The 17,052-nt window shown below is 38.0% G+C and overlaps 1 protein-coding gene across 1 annotated transcript; it reads right to left on the bottom strand.

The window, feature by feature from the left end:
- Positions 1-2,476: 2,476 nt before the first annotated feature.
- Positions 2,477-12,460, bottom strand: LOC121375841 (histone deacetylase complex subunit SAP30 homolog). The gene is made up of 5 exons (XM_041503509.1): positions 12,300-12,460; positions 8,341-8,509; positions 6,514-6,633; positions 4,106-4,204; positions 2,477-3,347 (listed from the first exon to the last, which is right to left on the bottom strand). The coding sequence occupies exons 1-5, from the start codon at positions 12,305-12,307 to the stop codon at positions 3,222-3,224; spliced, it is 522 nt and encodes a 173-aa protein (XP_041359443.1). The 5' UTR covers positions 12,308-12,460; the 3' UTR covers positions 2,477-3,221.
- Positions 12,461-17,052: the final 4,592 nt, after the last annotated feature.

Here is a 17,052-nt window from a genome sequence, read left to right as displayed (position 1 = left end):
TATTCGCAAAAACGCAGCCACGTGCAAACCATGTCACCACTGCACGTGCGTTGTCTGCACGTGCAACATGAACACCGACAGTATAAAAGTGCAGGGTGTTCGCTTGCCTGGCCTCTGTATCTGGCCGACAGTTGACAATCCAGGACATGCCACGTCTCAGTGAACCGCAGAGAAACAATGCCATCGGCCGACTAGACACAGGCAAATCCAGAACGGCCGTTGCCAGGGCATTCCATGTGTCCCCAAGCACCATCTCCAGACTGTGGGACCGTTACCAGCAACATGGATCAACACGTGACCTCCCTAGATCCGGTCGACCACGGGTCACTACCCCCGGGCAGGACCGCTACATCCGGGTACGCCACCTTCGGGAACGATTGACTACTGCCACCTCCACAGCCGCAGCAATACCAGGTTTGCGCAGGATATCCGACCAGACCGTACGGAACTGCCTACGTGAGGTAGGAATTCGTGCCAGACGTCCAGTTCGAGGTGTCATCTTAACACCACAACACCGTCGACTCCGACTGCAGTGGTGCCAGATTCATCGACAATGGCCTCAACTGCGATGGAGACAGGTGTGGTTCAGTGACGAGTCCCGATTTCTGCTCCGACGTCATGATGGAAGATGTCGCGTGTATAGGCGTCGTGGTGAACGTTATGCGGCAAACTGCGTGCAGGAAGTGGACAGATTCGGCGGGGGTAGTGTCATGGTGTGGGCAGCCATCTCACACACTGGCAGAACTGACCTGGTCCACGTGCAGGGCAACCTGAATGCACAGGGCTACATTGACCAGATCCTCCGGCCACACATCGTTCCAGTTATGGCCAACGCCAACGCAGTGTTCCAACATGACAACGCCAGACCTCACACAGCACGTCTCACAACGGCTTTCCTACAGAACAACAACATTAATGTCCTTCCTTGGCCATCGATATCACCGGATTTGAACCCAATTGAGCATCTATGGGACGAGTTGGACCGACGCCTCCGACAGCGACAACCACAGCCCCAGACCCTGCCCGAGCTGGCAGCAGCCTTGCAGGCCGAGTGGGCCACCATCCCCCGGGACGTCATCCGTACTCTGGTTGCTTCAATGGGCAGGCGGTGCCAGGCAGTTGTCAACACACGCGGAGGCCACACCCGGTATTGACTCCAGATGACCTTGACCTTGGTGGTGTGTCCTATCACTTACTCACAATGGACTAGAGTGAATTGTGAACAATCTTGCAACATTTGGTAATTATCGGACTCACCATTCAATAATTAAATCAATTCTCCAAATGTTACGACAATGTGGTTTTGCGTTTCTTCTTTTGAAGAGTATATATAATCTTTGAATAGATAGCATATCCAATGTAATCAAAGTATGTGATATTTTTCAGATCACATACTTTCAGAACTTGGAAAACTTTGCAAATTGGATGTAAATTAATCAAGGTTTATTGACATGTAAACTAATATACTACAGTGACATTCCATACATTTTTTTTGTAACCCATTTTCATCTCTGTAAGTCATGCAAAACACAAGGAAGCCACAATTTTAATAATACACTTGTGTTGTCACTATCATATATCTTGTGGCCATTCTATTCCATTAATATTACACAACATAAGGTGTGTTAAAGTACTTCCATATAGCCAGTACTGTGTTGATATGCAATTGAGATTGCAGGCCCATAGGAATGCTAGGGATCCTTAGAATAGCATTTACCACTGCTTGTGAAGCACTGGTTGAGACAGGAAAAGCCCAATGGGTTCACAGAGATCCGATTTACAACCAAGCTAAATTACATACCCTCCCCTACCCATTGATGTTTAGAACTGATTTTCAGGTCACTTAATCTTCATTCTTAAACTGCACACTGAATATTCGTCCATATCAAGGGTGTGCTAAATGTCTCAAAATTAATAAACAGGGGTCGAATTTTAATTTTTGGGAGTACAGCAAAGGTTGCCTTCTGTTTAATAATGGGAAAGATGGGCACAAAGGCTATTGTTTTAATTTTCTCAGACAAAAAATATTTTACCCTGGTGCCTTGGGATCTAATCAATGTAGTTTATTTGATATGGATGCCTTTTATCATATTACTAATGATAACTGGAATGTATGGGAAGGGCATGGTGGCAAAAAAGGAAAACCACAGCACTATCATTGCTGTGGTAAAATTCAAGGGTGGGAATTGGTCAAGTGTAAAAAAAGATAAAATCTAGAGGGATCCCGGAAATTCTTGAAATCCTAGGTTAAAATCTGTGCCATCTGACACATTTTGGAGTAAAGGACGATTAAAATGCGAGGAAATGCAATGTTTCATGAAAGGAAAATAGCTGATCCGAGGAGAATTCCCACCCCTGAAAATTTGAAACTGGGTAATGTGATATTTTTAAAGAATATACTTGTGTTTTTGTTACTCCAGTAAATCAACAACTACCAAGTGTATCACTATACATCAGTAATAAACAACAAACCATGTTGCTATTTAATAATTTATGTTAAAACTGACAATAGCACTTGACATGTAACAAATAATGTACAAAACAGCCACTCATTTCCACTCTGTGCACATCCACTCCAGTTTCAAACTCATTCAGGATGGATCTCAAAACATGATTAGAAAAACAAACGATGTAGCACGTGGTCGGAGACAGACAAGAACATCTTACAATCATGGGTCCCGTTTTACGAAGCGATAGCCCTAAGATCAACTTTAGTGTATAGCTACTATATGTTCTTACGGTGATTGTAGTGCTAAGATCAACTTTAGTGTATTGCTACTGTATGTTCTTAAGGTGATCATAGTGCTAAGATCAGGTTTAGTGTATAGCTACCATATGTTCTTATAGTGATCTTAGCACTAACATCAACTTTAGTGTATAGCTACCGTATGTTCTTACGGTGATCGTAGCGCTAACATCAACTTTAGTGTATATCTACCATATGTTCTTAAGTGATCGTAGCACTGAGATCGCTTCGTCAAAGGCCCTTGTCCTGAGCTAATAACATTTAGCTACGACATTAATCACTCGGTAGTTCACATACCATTTCAGTATACATACAGGGAATCCGCTTTTTGTTATGGGGCCAGTCATAGAGAATATGCCATTTCACCAATTGCCACCATGTCACAAATGTTCACGTCATTGGTGTTATTGTATATGTGAATGGGACATTAGTTAAGCACAGAATAAAAAAAAACACCACCACCATCGCCACCACACTAGCTGGGAACAGCGTCCATGAACTTCTGGTCAAAGCGACTCTTGTAGTTTTTGGCCATGTAGATGAAGAATGTGAGAGCTTCCTTTTCAATCACAGGAATCGTCTTGAAATGTCGGCCTACAGCCTGAGAAAAATAACAAAGGTAAATAAAGTGTTGTGTTAATAGCTAAATAATTAAATTTCTGTTACATTCATTACAATGTAACGTCATCCCATTGGTCCAGACGTAGCAACGGGAGTTTGTTCATTTTTCGATGAACGTAAAAATTACGTTGTCAGGGAACGTCATATGTGATGACGTCATTTTATATGGGCAAGTTGTCTTAATGAGCGTTATTGTTTATGGATAAAAAATAATTCTAAATAAAGTATGACATTTTAGTGTTATTATTAGCATGTATCATTCAAATTTAATTGTAAGTATTGTCTGTTATTTCTTTTACATTCATCTGGGTATGAACAAAAAAAATCATCCGCAAACTTATGTGAGAATGGCTTCGCCGATTCACACAGTTTGCGGATGATTTTGTTTTGTTCATACCCCGATGAACGTAAAAGAAACAACAGACAATCCGTAAATGAATATACAGTCAACAAAAAATATGCTTAACATAGAAACTGTCTTTAAAAATTTAGAATTGGAATAAATCGTGAAATTTATTTCCAATTGTAGACACTGAAAAAAATTTAGAAAAAAAAATGTGTCCATCATTTGGTTATACAAATAAGTTGATATCAAAAATCAATTTAGAAACAAGTATGCATGGACAGCAGAATTGGGAAAAAAAATTCAGATGCAAAAATAACATGTACAGCTTGAGCCTTTGGCTGGCCTGCTTTTGTTTAATATAAAACCTATTTGTGATTATTAAAATGTCTTACGTCTGCCAACTGTGCTTTGTTGAGTCCCGGTCGGGTAGATATTTTAAAGTGTCTCTTGTATCGACGAAGTGCATTTACAGGCATTTGAAAAAAGTCAATCTGAAATAATAAATACATTTTTATTGCATGTTTGAAAGTTAACATTTATCCATTATTATCTCAGATTAACATACAGAAATGACATTAAATTTACTGGACTAGCTCTGGGTGATCAGAAAATGTTGCCACTTGAGTTATCTCAAAAATGCAAAACCTATAGCTATTTTCTAACATAATATCAATTATTACACTGTTTTTATAATGTGCAATTGGCGAATTTAGATAGTGGCAGAGCTAGCCCTGAATTTATGTTTGCTTCTCTATATATCATTCTTCAATCAAAATTGTAATATCAGGGCTTCTAGTTATCAGTGATTTTAAAAATTTACTAGCCACAATTAAAAATTCACTAACCCTACTTTACTTTTAAGTTAACACAATTTTACTAAATAATAATTATTATTATCAGATATGTCACCTAAAGAGGGAGATAGAGCTTAAAAACACTAACATTGGGGGTTGGGGTGGTGTCAGGATATTTATATTTACAAAATAGACTTAACTGCAACATTTGACCAAAAAATTCTAGCTCTGCCACTCGCCAAATTCACCAATTGCGAATTTCAGGAACAATTGGCGAAAACATTTCATGTAATAATTGTTATTTTGTTGAAAATTAACAGTGGATTTTGCTTATTTCAGGGCTCGAACGTAAGAATTTGTGTCCCACGGCAAATTTTTTAAAGAAGTGACATAGGTGAAACAGCCAACCGACAGCCATTTTGAGCCTGCCTATGGCAATTATTTTTTAAACTGACATTTGCAGAAAATAAATATGACTGAAAGGTTATTTTGCTGTATGTAAACATATTTCAAATGTAAAATTTTTAAATATTGGCAGTTTATGTACACCTGGTGTATATATTTTGCCATTGTTGAGGAGTTTTACCGACGGCACAAAAGTGCTATCGGTAATGCTCTCTACCTACGGCAATTTATATCCTGGTGCCGTCGTTAAGTTCGAGCCCTGATATTTAAAGATAATTTGGCGAATTGCTTTGCTCACCCAGAGCTAGCCCTGGTCGGGCATGGCTATATAGTAATTTACTAGCCCAATATTTAATATCACTAGCCATGGGAGTGGGGCTACCATAATCTAGAAGCCCTGGTAATATGCAACCTATTCTACATAAAAATAGTCTACTGGACATTTAACTGAAGCAATAACAGTTCCCTCCCTTCTCTTTCTCCTAACCTATATTGTATTATAATATACAAAAACAAAAACTGGGTGGAAAGTGTATGTTGCATCAAAACAGCTGATGGTATCCGATAACATCAAATATGAGTTACACTGTACCAACTAGATGTAATAGCTATTGGTGACTAGTTTAGTCAGTGGGCTGTCCACCACAGGTTGTTCATCATTCTTTCCATTTCCATGCTCATTCAAACGATGTTCAAGCATGCTGTCTTGAACAAAGATGCGGCCATCTGGCTGTTTGTCCAAAGTACACGTTAATGGTTATTAACAAAAATGTAAGTGTAGTAGCTTGTGCACACATGAGACTTTCAGCCAATATTCAAACAGGTAGCCATAACTATGGGTATCAGCCTTCACTTGGCTGGACCACATCATTGAAATCATTTGGTGGTGGCACCAGTTCTATAAGGAAGGAACTGTTTTATTTAACGACGCACTCAACATATTTTATTTACAGTTATATGGCGTGGGACATATGGTTAAGGACCACACAGATATTGAGAGAGGAAACCTGCTGTCGCCACTTCATGGGCTACTCTTTTCGATTAGCAGCAAGGGATCTTTTATATACACCATCCCACAGACAGAATAGCACATACCACGTCCTTTGATATACCAGTCGTGGTGCACTGGCTAGAACGAGAAATAACCCAATGGGCCCACCGATGGGGATCGATCCCAAACCGACCATGCATCAAGTGAGCGCTTTACCACTGGGCAACGTCCAGCTCCCAGTTCTATATTACCATGGACTGAGGGGTAGCGATTAATTATTAAAGTACTTTGCTTAACACAGCCTAGATGGCACAGTGGCTAAGCTATCGAACTTATGGCTGGTAGGTACTGCGTTCATACCTAAGTACAGGCTCCCACCCAAAGTGAGTTTTAACGAATAAATTGGGAGATGTAAGACTTATCTCTCACTAACCATCAAGCCCTGTCCTGAACAGACAGCTCAGGTGTGTATCCAGGACAAAATGCTTGAACCTTAACTGGATATAAGCAGTTCAGTAAATTGCAATGAAATGAACAGCCATTACAGATTTCTGTACATTGTAAAGGTCACAAGATTTAAATAAAAGAAAGGTGGTACAACTTAAATTACCTCTGGTATATCATCATCCTGGTCAAACATCCGATCATCTTCGCTGTCCTTGCGTTTTCGTTTGCTGCGAACACTTTGTATCATGTTTTTGTGGTAATCACAGATGTATATGTGAGATACCTACAAAAGAAACAAACAGTATCTCCTCTTATTAAAACTGTTATTACTTTGTAAGAGCAGAATGTGTTGTTACCTTTTAGCTTCATTTAATAAAACTGTCACTATTGTTTTTTCATACACTGTTCCAATTACATACATGTATAAGATGTTCAAATGAACCAATATAACCAATAAAATATATTGTCAAATATTTTCTAGAGAAATATTCACATAGTTTACCCTCAAAAACACTTACATTTAGAAGGAAGGAAAGAAATGTTTTATTTAATGACACACTCAACACATTTTATTTACGGTTATATGGCGTCAGACATATGGTTAAGGACCACACAAATACTGAGAGGAAACCCACTGTCGCCACTTCATGGGCTACTTTTTTCGATTAGCAGCAAATGATCTTTTATATGCACTATCCAACAGACAGCACAGTATATACCATGGCCTTTGTTACACCAGCTGTGGAGCACTGGCTGGAACGAGAAATAGCCCAATGGGTCCACAGACGGGGATCGATCCTAGACCGACTGGGCATCAAGTGGACGTTTTATCACTGGGCTACATCCCACCCCATTTATATTTAGAATGCACAGGTATTACTCATTTTAAGACAGGTGAGATATATATTTCCTACTGGTAATTACGACTGTTCTACAGTTAACCATTCATAACTCATTGCCATGTTCACGTAACCTTTCACCTGAGAATTGTTGTCAATATATTGACCTCAGGGCTCGAAACTTGCCAAAAAATATGGTAGCCCAAAAAATATTGTTGGCAAATTATGGTAAGCGAACCACGAACCAAGAGCAAGATTTTAATGTGGAATAAATATATACAATACAAATATTAATAGTGGCTCATATGTTATAGCTCTTGGTGACCTGTAACCTATCAATTATCACCATTAATAGACTATTTTAGTTACAGTGCTAATACTAGTAGTTCTATTTGCTATAGACCAAATGTTGAAGGGATATATTAATTTGAGATAAACTATAAAAAAGCAGACGTAAAATATAATAAAAATAAACTGCAATAAACTGTATTTGACGATCATTAAATATGATCATTATGCAAATAATATACAACATGCCTTCTACATTGCAACCAATTTGGTTGCAAATGGACTATTTTTTTCATCTGGCAACTGAAACATGTCATACAATCAGGCTTTCTGCCATACCCAAAAATATTTGCGGGTTTATTTTTTAAGTTAACCTTTTGACAAAATTAATTACTCTTATCATTACTGTATGAGTTTCTTAACCCTAACCCTAAATGTAACCCATTTTCTTTCTAGGGGAGGCCCCCTATTGATTGCGATTGCATTCAATTACATAGTGTCATACTCAAAAATGTATTTCTGGCAGAAACACTGCCAATCTATATAAAAATTGAAGTAGGCACCATCTGGGTCTTAAATGGAAAAGGTAACAGAGGGCTGTATATGCTGTTCACACAAAAAACATACCCTGCCCCCTACTTCCAACAGCTATATAAAAACATTTCCCTGAGGATAAATTCCACTGTATTTTAATTAGAGTTTTATTAGTTTGCACAATCAACAGCATATTTGATACTTCGCAGCCAAATTAACTACGGCACAATTTGTAAATTGGTCTCATGTATATGTCATTCTGTGGGCAGATTTTTGCTAGCTGTTTTGAATGGTCAACTGTCATGACAAATAAAAAAATATATTCTTACATTATCATCTCGAACCAGTTTGAGTTTGCGCTGGATGACAGTTTTCTGGATTCTCTTGCTATAGCTTGCATTACCAGCCTGCCTGGAACATCGGTCTCCACTGTCAATCAAACAACACACCTGGTCGTGCCCACCTCTGCTGTCTTCCTCTGTACTGAAGCCATTCGTGCTGTAACGATTAGTGCATCATATACCGTTTCAAGGGTGCAGAACTGGAAAATATTTAACTACCCCGCTGGACCAGAACCAATTAAAATTTATCAGCCCATCAGAATTTTTACTAGTCCGCCAGTCTATAGAACAATATATTATTAATAATATTATAATATACAGTGTCTTCACTTCAAATGATATACTAGTATATTGACAAACATTTTACTCACATTTGGTAAGTGATCAACATCAAGTGGCAAAAACTAAATCAAAAAGACAGATAGATGTTCGGACTGGTAGTTGCATTTTTTAACTCGTCCATCAGAATTTTTACTCACATTTGGCGAGCGGACAAGTACTTTCTGCAGTCCTGCCGTTTTGTGCATTTTACTATATCACTCAGTCAAAACAGTACACATTATCTTTATTGTCAACAATTAAATGAGAAATTTACCAAATTAAACCGATACACCATATGTGTAAGCACTGTAAGTATAACAATTAAATAATTATACACAAGCTGGTCTATTGACCACCAGTAGTTGGGGATTATAGTAGGTCGTTACAAGTGCCTCTTAACAGTGCCAGAAGTAACTACTGAACACTGTCCGAAGTGGTCAGACAAAGCCCACAAAGTTGATGGGAAATGGCAAGTGTGGCACAGATATCCATAAGAGACAAGCACATGTTGTGGTTGGAAAGACAAGGACTGGGATGTGGAGGTGGACAGCAAAAGAAGTTGAAAGAAGTGTTTTGCCAGATTGAGAAGAGATGAAATGGAATTCAAAGGAGAGAAAGGAAAGGGGCAGTTGGATGGATTAAAAAACAATAATAATAAATTTATAAACAGGTTATGAAAAGAATTGAATCTAACATACATACTTTTTACAATAACAAGTAATTAATTACATAATACAACAGTGAAACAAATGTAGAAATCATCTTTATTAAAAAGTAAAAAGTAAAGGAACGGAAAATGATTATTAGTCACTATATCCAACAACATATAGCTCATTTTAAACTATATATCTCAAAACTTGTTTTACATGCCTATATCCATTAAAGGTTCCGACATGTCTCACTTGGGTTCTACTCCTGGCAACTGTATCTGGTGTGGGTTCAGCTTAAATTCCATGATTATATGTACAAGTAAGGGTAGAACAGCAGCATACTTATTCTTTGGTGTTGAAAATTGTTGAGTTCCAACAACCAAACGATCACCATATACTGTGTCTAAAATACAACATTACATGATGTAGATTCCTCAATCTGATGGCAAAGACCTCCCATTTCATCATGTTTTTGAGAGACGGACATTTGGATTGTTATAATCGCTTTCTCAGTCAGAGATAACGCTATATAACAAAAACATAGAATTTCTGCCTGCCACTAACTTCGACTAAGTAGGCAAAAATTCCCATTGTAATACAACAATATTCCTATGTTTGACTTTAAATACACTGCATTGATAATTTTTGACTTTGTCGATAATTATTTCACATAGTAACCACTAGTACACACTACCCAACAGCACCCCCTCAATAATGTTCTGGTGCCGACAGGTTTCTTCCTGTAATGTGATTAATATGTAAAATATTTGTTATCAGTGAACTGGAAAATGATCATTATAAAGGTAGTTCATGTTAGACATGGGATTATTTTTATACGACAGTAAAAATCTTTGTTATTCAGTGGTAGGCAGAAATTCCACATTTTTGTTATATAAGAGTTATCGCTGACCAAGAGAGCAATTATAACCGTTCAAATGTCCAACTAGCTCTTATATTTCTATTTTTAAAAAAATAACAGCAAGCCATATTTTACCTCCTATTACGAAGCCTGCCATCCTACCCCTCAGTTCCTGATGGCTCGGAGGTGTATTTTAGACACAGTACTTGAATCCCATTTGGCATTGCTCATCAGAATTAACCATATGTCTGACGCCATATAACCGTAAATAAAATGTGTCGAGTGCGTCGTTAAATAAAACGTTATGAATATTATCTTTCCTAGTGTATCTAAGAAATGGTAGACTTACCAATTTTATAATTTGCAATGTCAGTCTTATTCTGTATGCATCCAGTATTAAAGTACACACTTGGTTTGAAGCAATCAATTGGTCCAATGAATAGAAATGCAGTACAAATGCTCAGGATGCTCAAACGAATGTTGAAAAGTAAAGTTTGTTTTATTTAACAATGCCACTAGAGCATATTGATTTTTATCTTTAATATCATCGGCTATTGGACGTCAAACACATGGTCATTCTGACACTATTTTCAGAGAAAACACGCGAAGTTCCCAGTGACCACTTGCAAAAAATAACGAAACGCATCGAGATCTTACTAACATATTTAATCATTTGATTTGGCAGTAAACTCCATCAGTATCGGTAAACATTCCCTCCCCTAGTTTATCAGAAGGTCACTAAATTTCTACAAGGCCAGTTTGTCACTGGAGAAAATCATTAAATATAGTTATTATTATTATTATTAATCAGAACATCTCGCTACACTAGATGTAGAGTAAATCAGAAAAGACTGCATATATTCGTGAAAACAATTTTCCGACTCTTTGCCCAATATCTCACGAAAGTTACCGAACTTCAATATGAAGGGAAGTAACTCCATCAATCAATTGTTAGAAGAAAACGTTTTGTGGCTAACGGGTCGCCAATAAAACTAAACTTGCGACAGTAAAACCACCGATATACATCCGCAAATTGGAAAACACATTAGGGTCATCCCCTAAATGACACCAAATTAATGCTTGTGATAGTTTTGGAATGTCTTCGTGGAAATTGTTGTTACATTAAAAAAACATTTTTGAATGTACAAAAAAAGTTTTAGGGTCGGCAGGTTCAAATTAGGGTCGGTCAGGTAACCGGAAACAAACAATACTTTATGATACGCCTAATTAATCAAGCAATATCCTTGTATAAATGAAACTGGTTCCATGGGGCTGGATACGATGTAGCCATATTCATTCCCACACTGCCACAGGGAGCGCCTTTTCCGTACTATGGAATTTACTGCAAGTTTTTATTTCTGACCGACAGTTTTTTAAATTGCATACACATTAAAAAACAAAAAAAAATTTTTTTTTTCTTTCTTTTACATCAAACCAAACTGAAATTATTTAGCTTACAAAACAATTTTTTTTAAATACACACACACACCCCCATCCCCATTTTTGTAGGAGGATGGGACAGAAAGAAAGAAATGTTTTATTTAACGACGCACTCAACAAATTTTATTTACGGTTATATGGCGTCACACTTATGGTTAAGGACTACACAGATTTTGAGAGGAAACCCGCTGTCGCCACTACATGGGCTACTCTTTCCGATTAGCAGCAAGGGATCTTTTATTTGCGCTTCCCACAGGCAGGATAGCACAAACCATGGCCTTTGTTGAACCAGTTATGGATCACTGGTCGGTGCAAGTGGTTTACACCTACCCATTGAGACTTGCGGGTTTGGAGTCGTTATCTGTATTAAAAATCCCATGCGAGGATGGGACAGATAATAATTTGACATGAGAAATGAATGAACATTTTATAAATTGTCACAGTATCTGCCAGAGGAGTTCACTGCCCTATCTGTAAGGATGAAAAGGGAAATAAAAAGTAAGAAAGAACAAAACAAGAAAGAGTGGGGTCAAATGAAAATGGGAGGAAAAAATAGACAGTCTCAAAGAGAGAGAAAGAATAACTTTAATCAGTTGTTGACAGGTCACGTTTCATTTGATGAAACGATACAAAACCATAACATTTTAATGTACGTCGTCACTCTTTTTATAAAATACCTCATCATTTTGAAGTTAAACGGGAATCTTCACTTGCAAATACGCAATGTTTTTCTCAATTTTTTTCAAGCGCATCAGTCATAAAATGAACAGATCCTTCTAAAACGTACTCTGAAAAGCGAAACAAATGGCGGAGTGTTTTGGAGCGTGGCTAGGTCAGAGGTTAAATGACGTAGGCCTCCATATATGGTTTTTGTCCCGCCCAGTTAGCATCATAAACATCCCGCCAAATGTTGGAATTATATTTATTTAAAAATAATAGCAAACTATATATATAAATGTTATACTATAGTAATAGGTTGTCCAAGAAAATAATTTTATACAAAAATTATTATTATTTCTATACTTTTATCAAATGTAAATGTCAAGCTGGTCATATATTCTAAACAGCATGTTCGAATTTTTGTCATGCAATTCACGTTGATCAATTTGTTTTAAACGACAGTAGGACAACATAGTCAGGCCCGGTAACAGTTCAGCTACCCATGACCACAACTTCGGGACTTGACTTCAATTGGGGGTGGGTGGGGGATATGTAGTAGTGTTGTGTGCTACCTTGGTGATGAAGTGGTTACGCCAACGGAATTATAAGGCTGCTAGGACTTCGCATCCCGACTCATTGAGCCACTACACTGACACTAACCAGCAAACCCAGTGTTCTGGACAGACAGCCCAGACATCTGAGGTGTGTGCCCAGGACAGCGTGCTTTCAAGAAGCTTAAGTGGATAAGATAATAAGCATTAAAATAAGTATATAATGGCCTCGGACTGGTAGGTACTGGGTTCGGAACCCGGTACCGGCTCCCACCCAGAGCGAGTTTAATGTCTCAATGGGTAAGGCCACTACACCGACTTCTTGCTCACTAACCATTAACACTAGCGTGGACAGATAGCTGAGGTCTGTGCCCAGGACAACGTGCTTGAACCCTTAATTAGATATAAGCACAAAAATACAAACAGTAACGACAACAACAAGCATAAACAACAACAATAAGTAGCTATTAATACGAATTTCCTTATTAAGCTCATTTGGTTAGTAAATAATAATAATAATAATAATCAATTAGGTCCCGTCGTTTAAAAACTTCGTCTTTTATAATATATTTGTGATAAATTGTGAGTTTACTTTCCTGTGAACTTTCAAGAAAAATTGTCCGTGTAAAAAAACAGAATTGAAATCCGTGAAATCAACAGGGTGAGTTCGCATGCAGCTGCCTATTCTAGCCAACCCAGAGTTGAGGGAGGGAAAAATAGTGGATTCATGAAAAGATTGATAGTTGAATGGATCTCATAACTTTATGTTACAGTGTTTACGCTGAATTAAATAATATAATAATTAAACTTTTTTGAAGATTGAATTCAATACCCACCCACCCCACCCCGCCCCCGGAAAAAATTTATTAAATTTTAAAAAAAAGAGAAAGAAAACGCTAACATTTGGGATGGGGTGGTGAATCACCCCCCCCCCCCCCCCACACCCCCCATTTTATATTTTACATTAAAATATAAGTATAATACATGATAAAATATTTGGGAGGTAAGTGATGGCGAAGCAACCCACCCCCATTTTATATTTTATGATGCAAGATAAAACAGTTATACAGGCCGATGGTGCTGTATAATAAATTTAGTTATTAGATTAAATGCATGAAACAATAAAACATTCTGTATAGAGTACAGAAGGATCATTGTCATTAATTACAAACAGCTCTGCCTAAATGCTAGGCCGAAGCGCCATAGGCCTATTCATAGTTAACGTAATGAAACGTGGATGGGCACAATGAATTATACTGGCACTTGATATGTGCAACAAACCGGAACACCAGGTCCAGAATTTCTAATGGTTGGGGGGGGGGGGGGGGGGGGCATCTTGAGTTCTGAAGCTATATTTGTACACATAGCTAATATCACAGATAACAATATTCATAATTTAGTATTACAGATCTAAGTAAATTTATCACTTGCTTGTGTTTATGTTAGATTTTTTAATTATTATTTAGAAGGGCAGGCAAATACCCCTTCCCACCCCAATCCGCCATGATTCAAGTGTTGCGTGACGATTACACCAATTGTAAAGAAACTGAGCCGACTAGTGGCGTGTTTTAGTTAGGGTTTTTGGTTTGTAAGCCGTTACCCATGTCTCCCTTTGGAGTTCCTGACGCTTGATCAGACACACAATTAAGTGCATTGTGACAAAGAAACTGCAAATCCGGATGCAACTATGAAGTGTTAATAGCTTCCTCAGAATGAAAGAGAATGAAAGAGGACGCTTTTGTTCCAATCTGCTGACACGCAGACCGAACCATATACATTATGTAATCAAAGGATACAAAACAATAGTCCCCTCCTAATCTCCCAAAGTATACCCTCTCCCTCTTAGCATGGTCATGGGTGGACTTTTGTATTTATAAATTATATCTTTGATGAGTGTTTTAATAAAAATTTAAACAATACATCTTTTATCTTTCAATCTACCGTGGGTGTACGGGAACTGAACTGACCTGACCTGACAAGCGGTCCCCTCCACTACATATTGTGATCCACCCCCCACCCCCGCACCTCCTGATATCGTTCCTACGGGCCTGAATTCCGTACTATACATTTATAACAATGGTTAAGGCCCAGACTCATCTTATAACTATCTATTGGGATTTTTTTTTTTTGGTTTTTTTTTTTTGTTAATCTAGATATTTCCAGTGCCCCACGACTGGTATTACAAAAACCATGGTACGTGCTGCCCCATCTAGAATAGTGCATTCAACAGATATTTTGCTAGTAATTAAAACATAGTGGACGGGTGTTCTTTGAAGACTGTGTTAATATTACCAACCGTTGGACATCCAACAGCCGATGATTAATAAATCAATACGCTCAAGCGTGTATACTTTAAATTACAGTTTATGTTATAGAATATTATTGTCTGTATGTTTGCTGTGTAAATTTATTGTTCTAAATAGAGGCTCATAGACGCGTACAAATTATTTTCAAACCTGTCTGAAAGCGGCCACTGAAGGGTAGCTGTAAAATGCATCCACTTAAGACAGGTGGTCGCTGAATGCAGGCTGCCACATTTACAGTTTAAAAATTGATTTTTCACCCCGTCTATATTGCTAATTAATGTATGTGAGCTCGATAGTAACTTTACTGTAAATTAAATTTTCGAAGGCACCTTCTTCATAAAGTGTAACTTGATACTAGTTAGTAGTATCAATTTGCCCATGTGGAATTCATTCGTTCACCAGTTTGTTTCTCTGTGTGTGTAATGACTGCTGCATGCGATGCATTGTCGTAGTGAATAATTGTACAGATGTCAAGCCTAGCTTACTGGCAGGCAATTAGATACACACTCCAGTCACCACGTCTTAATTGATACACCTACCAGCCATATGTCCGATGGAAGAATTTGTAGTTCATTTATAAGTAAATTCCATGCGACCAGATGTGAATAATGAACTAATTTATAAAGCAAGGACCTAAATTTTTGTTTGGCAGATTTACCATAATAATTACCCCCCCCCCCCCCCCAAAAAAAAAAAAAACTACCCCAAAAAAACAAAAAAAACAAAAAAAAAAAACAACAAAAAAAAAAAAACCAAAAAAAACCCAAACAAAAAAAAAAAAAAAACAAAACCCCAAAAAACCCCAAAAAACAAACAACAAACAAAAACCCCCAAACCCCCACAACCCCCCCCCCCCCACAAACCAAAACAAAAACAACACTTCACAAAACCGCCACAAAACCCCCTACAAAAACAACAACAAACGAAAAACAAAACATGACGATCATGCATCTTAGTTAATAATAGTGTTGAATGTATTAAATGTGATACGATTTTATCGGTTAAATTTATTTTGTGCATTGATATTAAGTAATATGTTAAATATATTTGATGATTAGTCGTACTAAAAACTAAAGCAAAACGAAATAATAAAGATTCAAGAAAAACCATGAAAGTGGTGCAAAGATGTCAACATTCGGTAAAAAACCTGTAAGCATCCATAATTAATGTATTCACATCAGTAGGCCTATGTAGGCCTCTGCTCTCTCTCTCTCTCTCTCTCTCTCTCTCTCTCTCTCTCTCTCTCTCTCTCTCTCTCTCTCTCTCTCCCTCACCCTCTCTCTCATCTCTCTCTCTCTCTCTCTCTCTCTCGCTCTTTCGCTCTCTCCCTCCCCTCCCCCATCCTCTCTCTCTCTCTCCCTCCCCCTCTCCCTCTCTCATCTCCCTCCCCCTCTCCCTCTCTCATTCTCTCTCTCATTCTCTCTCTCTCCCTCCCTCCCTCCCTCCCTCCCCCCCCCCGTCTCTCTCTCTCTCTCTCTCCCCCCGTCTCTCTCTCTCTCTCTCTCTCTCTCTCTCTCTCTCTCTCTCTCTCTCTCTCTCTCTCTCTCTCTCTCTCTCTCTCTCTCTCTCTCTCTCTCTCTCTCTCCTTGTATCTCTCAAGCTATAACTATAACCCCCCGATCTCAGACTTTCAGTCACTGTATTTTTGTCTTCCTCCACCAAGAATCACTACTAACCAGATGTTTCGTACCCACAACATATTTTTAATGCGAAAACCATTCACCACACCATCATAAAATTAAAATATTGAAACACATACACGTACATAGGTACATGCAACACCCAGAACATACATGACAAAAAATATATATTGGGGCAAATTTGGTTCTTCCATAATATATTAATTAATGCATCACTATTTTTAATAACGAAAAAAAAAAAAAAAATCAATTGACGACATTTAAAAAATAAAA

This window comes from Gigantopelta aegis, chromosome 6, assembly GCF_016097555.1.
Source record: "Gigantopelta aegis isolate Gae_Host chromosome 6, Gae_host_genome, whole genome shotgun sequence".
Classification (NCBI taxonomy): domain Eukaryota; kingdom Metazoa; phylum Mollusca; class Gastropoda; order Neomphalida; family Peltospiridae; genus Gigantopelta; species Gigantopelta aegis.
Note: the sequence above shows the minus strand (reverse complement) of the source record. Positions and strands in the feature narration are given on the sequence as shown.